Raw genomic sequence first — 10,758 nt, 5'->3', positions numbered from 1 at the left:
ACATTCATGATGTTGTAAAGCCGTCAGCTTTATTTTCAATTTTTTTTTAGATTTATTTATTTATTATGTATACAGCATGTATGACTATAGGCCAGAAGAGGGCACCAGATCTCATTACAGATGGTTGTGAGCCAACATGTGGTTGCTGGGAATTGAACTCAGGACCTCTGGAAGAACAGTCAGTGCTCTTAACCTCTGAGCCATCTCTCCAGCCCTATTTTCAATTTTTTAAAATCACCTCAATTGGAAACTGTGTGCCCACTAAGCAATAACTTATTTCTCATCTCCTCCCCGTCCCGACCAACCTCAAACCACTTCTGTGTTTATGAATTCGAATACTCTAGATATTTCCCATAAATGGAATCTTGTATTTTTTTTTTCTTTCTTGTGCTCAGCTTATTTTGATTAGCCTGATGTTCTCAAGGTTTATGCATGTGGTGGCAAGTATCCTAAGTTCATTCCTGTTGAGTGTGGTGGCACATGCCCGTCATCTCAGCACTTGGCAGGCGAAGCCAGATGACAGCCCTCTTTCTGGTGGAATGCTGTTTCACTGTCGGAGCTGATCACACTGCCCACCTATTCATCAGTCAGTTAACCTTTAGGTTGTTTCCACATCTGGGCTATCGTGGCAACCGCTGCTTTGAATTAGGGTAGGTATTATCTGTTTGAGTTTCAATTCTCTGGGACAGATTCCTGGCACTGCAATTGCTGGATAACATGGGAAAGTGGTTAGATGGGTACTTAACTTTGCAAGAAGCCACGTACTGTGTTCCACAACAGGCATACCATTTTACATTTCCACCAGCCATGACGGGGTTCTCTACAGCCTGCCTGACATTTGTTATTTTCATTTAAAGAATGATAGCCATTCTAGAAGTGTGGCATGGTTTGTGGCTTTGTTCTGTGTCCTTGATGACTAATGACACTGAGTGCCTTGCAGCCTGACTACTTCCCATGGGTGTATCTTCTTGGTCATCACATCACACATACACAAGAATACACAAGTAAAGACAGTAACAAATTTAAGGGTGGGAAAGAAGACTCGGTGGTTAAGAGTGCTTGCGGCTCCAAAGGACCTGAGTTCAGTTCCCAGCACCCATAGCAAGCAGCTCACAGCTGCCTGTAACTCCCATCGGTCCCAATTGCAATTCGGCAAAGGTAGTCTGTTGTGCCTGGGAATTTGAGCTTCCTTTTGGCTTCTGGGCCTTTCTTCTGCTCCCAGGGGCTGTGACAATCACCATTTTTCTTCCTGGGGCCCTGAAATCACCACGGTGGCTGTCAGAAGACAGTCTACTACCATTTCGCACAAGGTGCAGGTTCCTTAGGCCCTGGCTGCCACTGCAGAGCTCAGATCATCCTCTTAGCCATCACCATTTGATATGCTCAGCCTATAACATATGACTCCATTGTCCTATTGAATGAAAAAAAGAAATAAAAAGGAAAGGACATGACTGTTCCTAGGGATGGTGGAAAAGAAAGGGAGGGCATAGCCAGAGGCAGGGACATCCAGGAGAGTCCACAGTGGGCGTGGCCCGAGCCATGTGAGGAGAGGTGGGTAGGGGAGGGAGAGGGAAGAGAGAGGAACCAGGTGCAGCAGCCAGGAGGGCAAAGGTACGAAAGGGTGGGTAACCAAAATGGCTGGAGTATACAGGGAAGAGCCTCTGAGGGAAGGGCAGCCCAGCCTCTGGGCTGGAGAGGCCAGGGTGGAGAGTAGAGTGTGCCAGCCATACCCTGAAACAGGTAGGGGCTGAGGGATGCTGGGAGAACCTGGTGGCCAGGCCCGCTTTGATATGTTAAATAGGCACCTCAGCCATTTGTCCCGGGGTTTGAGACTTAATACCTGGTCAACAGAATTTCTCTGAACCTGACAGATGGAAAGTTGTGCTTTGAAGGCATTTTCATTTGTATGCTTCTTACTAAAAGTGAGGTTATAACTTTTCTAAAACGTTGAACGGGGGTTGGTAAGATGGCTGGGTGGGCAAAAGAGCTTGCCATAGAAGCCTAAATTCGATCCCTAGACCCATGGTGGGAGGACAGGAGCAACTCCAAAAAGTCGTCTTTGACCCCCTACACCCCCCACATGCACACACACTAATAATGGTCACAATAAATAAAATAATTCAAACCATTCAAAGGGTGTGTTGTTTTGTTTTTGCAGCTCTGGAACTTGAACCCAGAGTTCCTGGTTGCTAAGCAAATGCTCTAACACTGAGCTGTATTCCCAGCCCTTATAGGTCATTTTATTTCTTCTAGGAACTAACCATTCATCTATTTTATTCAAGTTTGATGACGTTGTTGACATTTTTTAAAAAGCTCTTTGTATTTTAAAGGCATTAGCCCTATGTTATATAAGTTGATGTCACAATTTGTCACTTCGTAGTAAATTTTACCTATGGCGATGTGTGTTATCCCCCCAACCCCCTCCATGTTTATGTGTGCTTCTTCAAGTAGAAGATTTTTTTTTTAATTTTTTAACGGGAGACTAAAGAGATGACTCAGTTCCCAGCACCCACATTTGGTGGCAGCTCACAGCCACCTGAAATTCCAGCTGTAGGGGATCCAGCACCCTCTTCTGGCCTTCAGGGATACCAGCACACATGCAGAAACAAATACACATAAATAAAAGAAAATAACATTTAAAAAATTTTTGGAGAGTGCTGGAGATCAGACATTGAACTGAGGGTCTCATGCATGCTAAGCAAATCTATCCAGCTCTATCCCCAACTCTAAAAGAAGTTTTGATAGTCAAATTCATCAATCTTTTATTTCCTTTAGACTTTTATTTAATATGAATATAGGTTATAATTATGTTTCATTTTTCACACTTACATTTCTGAACAATTTAAAATTTATCTGGATAAACAATGTAAGAAATATACTTAACTTAAGCCGGGCTTGGTGGCACAGCCTTTAATCCCAGCACTTGGGAGGCAGAGGCAGATGGATCTTTATCCTGGTCTACATAATGAGTTCCAGGACAGCCAGGGCCATGTATGGAGACCTTATTTGAAAAAAAAAAAAGAAAAAGAAGAAGAAAGAAAATAAAAATAAGTTAGAAATGTACCTGTTTTTTGTTTGTTTGTTTGTTTTGGCACAGGATTTTACACTACAGTCCAGGATAGACTGAAACTTACCATGTGTCCCAGACTAGCCTCAAACTCACAACAATCCTCTCAGCCTCCCCAGTGCTGACATCGCCAGGTGTGAACCACCACACCCAACAGGCCCAATTTAAAGTATTTACAAACGACTGCCCAGGGTCCCGCGTGCTGGGAGTAAAGGCGTGCGCCACCACCGCCTGGCAGTGCTTTATATTTTAACATTTAAGTGAGGCTAGTTTCCCACCACGTAGGACACTGAAAGCTTTTTCTAGGATATTCTTGTTTGCTTAGGTTTTTTTCCTTTAATTTTTTTGGAGACATGGTTTTGCTGTAGCCCAGGATATCCTGAAACTTGCTATCTAGAGTACACTGATCTAAAACAAAACAAAAAATTGAAAGCCAGTGCAGTAGAAGTCTATTCTTTCCCTCTTTTTTCAGTTTTTTTCTTCTTTTCCTATCTCCGTCTGTCCCCCACTCTCTTTTTCTTTCTGGGGTAGGGCCTCGAGTGTCTCAGGCTGGAACTAGACATGTAGCTGAGGATAACCCTGAGCTCTTGATCTTCCTGCCTCACCCTCCCAGGTGCAGAAATCACAGCCACGCAGCCACGAGGCTGAGTTCAATTATTCAACCGAAGAAAGGTAAACTTTTTTCTGAAGAGCCGGTTGTTCGGAGTTTATAGCCAATCCGCCTCTATCCATGTAACTTCTTAGTTTTTCTATTTCTGACGTTTGCTGTACTTTTAAAGCGCCCACTATTTTAATTTCATTTTAGATCATGTCAAAGCTTCCATGGCTTTGCGACCGCATTTTCTCTTGTTTTGGGGTCGTTTGTTGGGACATTCAAGGGCTCATTTTCACCTCCGCGAGCGTCCAGTCCACAGGACTACTTCAGGCCACAGTAGGAAGCCCCTTGCTAGGGAGCCGGCCTGGGTGCTTCTGCGGCTGCGCAGGAGGATCAGCGGCCCCGCCCTCAGGCTGGCCCCGCCCTCGCGGCTGGCCCCGCCCTCACGGCTGGCCCCGCCCTCACGGCTGGCCCCCACCCTCGCGGCTGGCCCCGCCCTCACGGCTGGCCCCGCCCTCACGGCTGGCCCCGCCCTCACGGCTGGCCCCCACCCTCGCGGCTGGCCCCGCCCTCGCGGCTGGCCCCGCCCACGCAGCGCGCTGGTTCGGTCTGGCGTGCGCCAGCTTGGCTGGCGGCTTCGCGCCTGGAGGCCGTGCCGGAAGGCGGCTGTTTGCTTTCCCGCCGTTTCCAGGACCTCGTGAGAGAACCGGATGGTCTGAGCTCTGAAGCGCGGGATCCCGAGCTGGTAGGGACGCGAGCGAGACAGGCGAGCTGGAGGCCGCGGCCTCCCTCGGGCCTCTGCCCCAGCCAGTCGGGGCCGCCCAGGACTCTGGTGAAGGCGCGACTGGAACCCGAGCCCTGGTGCTGTGCGAACGGTTTAGTCGGGTTTATTATTGTTGTTATTCATTAATTTTTTTTGTCTAAGACAGGTTCTCACTACCTAGCCCCGGCTGTCCAGGACCTCGCTGTATAGACCAGGCTGGCCCCGAATTCACAGCGACCCTGCCTGCCTCTGCCCCTTGAATCCTGGGGTTCAGGCATGTGCCATCTCACCCTACTATTTAGTCAATTAAAGAAAGTTTTACATTTATTGGTGAGGTGGCGTGGGGGCCGTGCCCATGTGAATAACGAGGGGAGGACAGAAGGCAGCCTGTGGGAGTCTGTTCAGCCTGTGGGTCCCAGGCATCACACTCACGTGACCAGGATTAACACGAAGCACCATTGCCCGCCTGCCCTCAGTAGTTTTTAAATTTTTTCTATCATAAATCTTAAGTGGCGGATTTTGGTTTTTTTTTTAACTGAGACAGGGTCTCACTATGTAGCTGGCCGTGAACCCACAGAGGTCCGCTTGCTTCTGCCCCCTGAGTTCTGGGACTAAAGGTGTGTGTCACCTCGCTGGGTAACTGACAGAATTTTTAAGGTGCGTAGTATCCCCCATTCACTTAGTAAGCTTCTACGTAACCTGGAACTCTAAAAATGAAGAACTGTTGAGAGAAAAGGGTTGTGGTAGGGAAATAGTAACTTGTTTTATTTTTCCAATTTAAAGGATTAAATTAGCCGGGCGGTGGTGGCGCACGCCTTTAATCCCAGCACTTGGGAGGCAGAGGCAGGCGGATCTTCGTGAGTTCGAGGCCAGCCTGGTCTACAGAGCGAGATCCAGGAAAGGCGCAAAGCTACACAGAGAAACCTTGTCTCGAAAAACCAAAAAAAAAAAAAGGATTAAATTAAATGGGGTTGGGGATTTAGCTCAGTGGTAGAGCGCTTGCCTAGCAAGCGCAAGGCCCTGGGTTCGGTCCTCAGCTCTGGAAAAAAAAAGGATTAAATTAATGAATCTTATTAAATAGCATATTCATAGTCAACATATTTTGTTGTGTTGTTTATAGTTCACTGCTTTATTTTTCAAATGTCAGTTTCTTCATTTAAAAAAATCCTACAGCCTAGTCTGTAAAGTGAGTTCCAGAACAGCCAGGGCTACACAAGAGAAACACTATCTTGAAAAACAAATACAGCCCACAAAGTGGGCTAACACGATGCTCAGGGGGTAAAGGTGGTTGCCACTTCTGTGGAACTCACGATCCCCAGAATCAACTTGGTAGAAGGAGAGAACCAACTCCCAAAAGCTGTCCTAGAACCTCCACACATGCCTGTGGCACATGTTTGCTCCACCCACCAAATATTCTTTTTTGAAATCCCACATAGTCATTCATTTGCTTATATACTTAAGTTATATAAAAATAGCTGTCGCTGCTGGGCCTTTAATCCTAGTGCTCAGGAGACAGAGACAGGCAGATCTGAGTTTGAGGCCAGCCTGGTCTATAGTGTTCTAGGACAGCCAGAACTACACAGAGAAACCCTGTTTTGAAAAACAAAACAAAAATTGCTGTTGTCAGGAAAAAAAAAAAAAACCAGAATCATACCATACAAATTATGGTATGATTACCATGTGAACCCAAGGTTTCTATAATGTAGGAACATGAGTTTTCCACAGAATCAGGAGACTTGGGTTCTAATCCCAGGATTGCCAGTAAAGATGGAACTTTGGACAAGTTGGCTAGTTAGAGTTATATTCAATGTATGTCTTCTGAAAAAGAAAAAAAAAAAGATGAATCTGGTCAAAATATGACTTTACACCTTCCAGACCTGTGGCTGGGTTTCTGGGGAGTAGAAGGTGTGTATAAACTGAGACTATTATCACTCAACTGATTGTTTCCCTTGTATAAAGGGTAACTAACGTGTGTTCTTCTGATCCACTACTCTCTGCTGGCTCCTTTCTCTGCCCTATTACAGGAAACCTAATACTGATGTGGTCTGGGCCTGGGGCTCAGTGGTAAAGTACTTGTTTAATGTTTACGAGGCTCCAGGTTTGATTCACAGCCCCACACAAATATGGTGGCATGTTTTCATTTTTAAAGATTGTTTTTCTAGTTACAAATTGGAATATGAGTTAAGCTAGAAAATGTAGAAAACAAAAATGAGAATAAAGGCAGACCCATAAATACAAATACAACCTTACCACTCCACGAAAAGAAAAGCCTGGTTTCTGTCTTCCTATGTCTTTCTATTTTTACACACATAAACACACATGCATGCACGTGAATGTTTGGTGACGTCTAGTGAATGTAGTTTGCTGACTTTTTTCCTTGTGTTATATGTATACCCCACAGACAAATAGAATGCCCACAAACTTGTTCCCACATCCATTAAACTATCAAAAGTTAAGCAAACAGTGTTATATCAATTTTGGAACAGCTATAATTATATTATGCTCTACATTCTTCGTATTCTTTCTCTGCTCCAGAATGGATTGGTTTCATTGCAACCAGTGTTTCCGAAAGGATGGGGCCCATTTCTTTGTCACCAGTTGTGGCCATATTTTCTGTAAAAAGTGTATGACTCTGGGTGAGTGGCTTCAATTTATCCCAAGATTTTTTAACTTAGATATAATAGGTAGCCATTTCTCTGTGTGATGTAGAATAAAAATCACTTGGTAGGCATCAGTGATAATGTGGATACTATAGGCAGCTGCCCATTTTGGAAATTAAAAAAATCCATTGGTAAAAGAGTGAAGCTAAGCAATTTAGCAGATGTGTTACTCTTCAATGTTTTGAGTTGTGTAAGGAAAAGCCATAATGAATGAAGAATTATGTTAATATCTTAGAGTTTAATAAGCAATTTCCTATTCATTTCTTTATTTGGCAGTGCTGAGTATAGAACCTAGGGCTTTGCACATGCTAGGCAAATGCTCTACTAGGGAGCTACATTCCAGGCCCTATACAATTTAAAAAATTAAATTACAATGTCTATTTTCAATAAACAAATTTTTAAAATAGTTTTTGTTTTTCCTGTTTTTTTTTTTTAAAAAAGATTTATTGATTTATTATGTATACAGTGTTCTGTCTGTACGTATGACTGCAGGCCAGAAGAGGGCACCAGATCTCATTACAGATGGTTGTGAGCCACCATGTGGTTGCTGCTCTGGAATAGCAGTCAGTGCTCTTAACTCTGAGCCATCTCTCCAGCCCCTTCCTGTTGTTTTTGAGGCAAAAATCTTACTATATAGCCTTGACTGTCCTTGAATTCACAATCTTCCTGCCTCAGCCTCCCAAGTTCTGGGATTTCAGATATATATCATCATACCCAGCCACCAGTACCAGTTTTATGTAATGTTCACCACAGTCCTTGGTAGTAATTACTAGTAGCACTGTTTTACAAATGAGGAAATTATCTCAGAGAATAAATGATTGCCAACTTCTTGCAATGCAAGTTTTAGAAAGGAAACTTGAAGACCATGTGGAGCATGGTGGCACATGCCTTTTAATCCCAGCACTTGGGAGGCAAACTCAGGCAGATCTTTGAGTTTGAGGCCAGCCTGATTTAGTGAGGAGTTCCAGACCAGCCAGAGCTACAAAGGAAGACCCTGTGTTAAAGAAAAGAAACTTGTTTTGGAGTGTTGGGAAATTAACCCAGGGCCTCTGGAATGCTAGACAAATAACCTGTAAAAATCACTGAGCTACACCACCAATCCTAACTATTTGTTTTATTAATGTGAAAACACTTAGGAGGTCTGGGTGAGCTCACATGGTAGTATATCACTATAGCTACTGGGGAGGCTCAGTCAAGAGGGTTGGTTACTTGAACACAGGAGCGAAAGGCCAGTCTGGGCAACATACAGATCCTATCTAAGACTAATTATGGAGACAAAAACTCTGTAAATTATCTAAATCCCAGAAGAGAGAATTTACCCTACTTAGGACAGGGTGCTTTGATCAAGGAAAACAGAAGACATGCTGCTGCAGTAGGTTTTGGACAACAAACTGGAGTTTGCTGAGTTTCACAAAGATCATTCAAATTTAAAACAGTGGGGTCTGGATAGATGGCTCAGTGGTTAAGAGCACTTGCTGCTCTTGCAGAGGACCTGGGTTTGGTTTTCAGTACCCACATGGTGCCACACAACCATCTGTAAGTCTAATTCTAGGGGATCTGATGCCCTCTTGTGGCCTCTACACACCTCATGTGGCACACATAGATACATGCAGGCAAACACTCATGTATGTAAAATAAAAACACATCTTATAAAAAAAATTGCAACAGTAACATGTGTAATGATGTCATTAAACTGCAGTGCAGATGCTTCCACAGAGTTGAGATTATACAGAGAAAGGCAAAAATGGTGAAAGATGAAGCTAAAGAGGTAGGCAGTAGAAAATGATAGAAATTTCTGTCCACCAGGATAAAGATCCTGAACTTACCCTGCTGGTTCTAGAGAGCTGTAGAAGTTTGTTTTTCTTTTAAGTAGAATGTTTTTCACTTGCTAACTTATACTGAGAACGACATGGAGGACAGACTGGGAAAGAAACTTTATTCCCCAAGGAAAGACTAGTCAGATTAAATAGTATCTGGAGAACTGTTGCCCGTGTGACTCTCATGACCCTTTTGAGTTATCTGCTGATGCAATGAGACTTTTCACTATGGTGACAGCAGCTCACTTTGGAGTGATTGTCTCTGAAGCATAAAGCCATGTAATGCTTTTTCCTGACATGGCATTTATCTTTTTTTTTTTTTTTGGTTTTTCGAGGCAGGGTTTCTCTGTGTAGCTTTGCGCCTTTTCCTGGAACTCACTTGGTAGCCCAGGCTGGCCTCGAACTCACAGAGATCCGCCTGGCTCTGCCTCCCGAGTGCTGGGATTAAAGGCGTGCGCCACCACCGCCCGTATCTTTTTTTTTTTTAATGGGTGAACCCAGGGTCTTATGCATGGTAAACAAGTACTCTGTCACTGAGCCTCATCCCCAGCCCTATGGTGTTTAATCATCGGCACCACTACTAATACTGCTTTTTATAAAGAAAGCTTAGAAATTTTACACTTTGCTTCTTTCAGATTCATTAATTGAAAAGTAGAAGACCATCAAAGCAAGATCTAGGAATATTAGCAAGGTGACAGCTGGGTGGGGTAACTCAGGAGCCAGCCTCTTACAGTGCCCAAGGTGTGCCTACTGTCAGGCAGAGAGGCTTAACAAGCCATGCGCTGGAAAGGTGGCCCAGTGGTTAAGAGCACTGGCTGCTCTTCTAGAGGACCCAGGTCCAATTCCCAGCACCCACATGGAGACTCACAACTGTCTGTAACTCCAGTTCCAGAGGATCTGACACCTCTGCTGGTTTCCTCAGGCACCATACATGCACACAGTACACAGGCATACATGAAGGCAAAACATTCATAAGTAAATCTTTTTTAGAAAGTCACCTAGAGTGAAAATCATTGGTACTCTTGTATTCATCCCAGAACACTTGCAAATGTGTTCCAGTACTTCTGTTGGCACATAGATCCTACCAGTAAATGCCACTAGTCCCAATATTCAGAAGCTGAGACAGGAGGGTTGCTATAAGTTCCAGGCCAGCCTGGGCTACATTTACAAGACCTTGTCTCAAAAACAAAGAAAGGGGGCTGGAGAGGTGACTCAGAGGTTAAAAGCATTGGCTGCTCTTCCAGAGGTCCTGAGTTCAATTCCCAGCAACCACATGGTAGCTCACAACCATTTATAATGAGATCTGGTACCCTCTTCTGGCAGGCAAGGATATATGCAGGCAGAACACTACATATAATAAATCTTTAAAAAAAAAAAAAAAAGAAAGGAAAGAAGAGAGAGAGATAAGCACAGTGCAAAGACTCATACTTCAGCATATTTGTTTGTTGAAATACTGATTTAGAGAACAGAGGTTAAGTTAATCTCTTAATGATAATCAAAATTTAGTTAAGAACCTATTTCTTTTCTTGCTAGCTTACTTGACAGTTATCACATACTTTAGGAAAAATCTTACCTCCTGCCTTTGAGAACAAATATTTTTCCCCTTTTCTCTCAGAAAAGTGTGCTGTGTGTGGAAGTCATTGCAAGCACCTGGCTCTTTCTGATAATGTAAGTTTTTACCCTCGTCACAAACTGCCTCATCCAGTCCCTGGACAGTAAGTAGGAAGTATATACACAGATGAGAAACAAATTTGAAGATAGCAGTTGTAAAAAAATAGAGTTATTTTATTCTGTTGTCAGTATCTTCTTTCATTTTTGTTGTGAATATTCTCACTGTGTGTCTTACTCTCTTCATA

General features: G+C 43.7%; 1 protein-coding gene across 7 annotated transcripts in view; it reads left to right on the top strand.

Moving 5' to 3' along the window:
* Nucleotides 1-4,252: 4,252 nt before the first annotated feature.
* Nucleotides 4,253-10,758, top strand: part of Rnf212b (ring finger protein 212B) — a 41,692-nt gene continuing 35,186 nt past the window's right edge. For all 7 annotated transcript variants that reach the window (XR_008217082.1, XR_008217081.1, XM_052733234.1 and 4 more), the window contains exons 1-3: nt 4,253-4,407; nt 6,961-7,061; nt 10,518-10,570. Coding sequence is in view for 5 of the 7 variants with exons in the window: in XM_052733234.1 (XP_052589194.1) it covers nt 6,962-7,061; nt 10,518-10,570 (153 nt within the window). In the remaining 2 variants the exon portion in view is untranslated. The remainder of the gene's footprint in view (nt 4,408-6,960; nt 7,062-10,517; nt 10,571-10,758) is intronic.

Source organism: Peromyscus californicus, unplaced genomic scaffold (assembly GCF_007827085.1).
Source record: "Peromyscus californicus insignis strain IS unplaced genomic scaffold, ASM782708v3 Scaffold_12__1_contigs__length_115047231, whole genome shotgun sequence".
NCBI classification, from domain to species: domain Eukaryota; kingdom Metazoa; phylum Chordata; class Mammalia; order Rodentia; family Cricetidae; genus Peromyscus; species Peromyscus californicus.
This window is presented reverse-complemented; position numbering and strand designations above follow the sequence as displayed.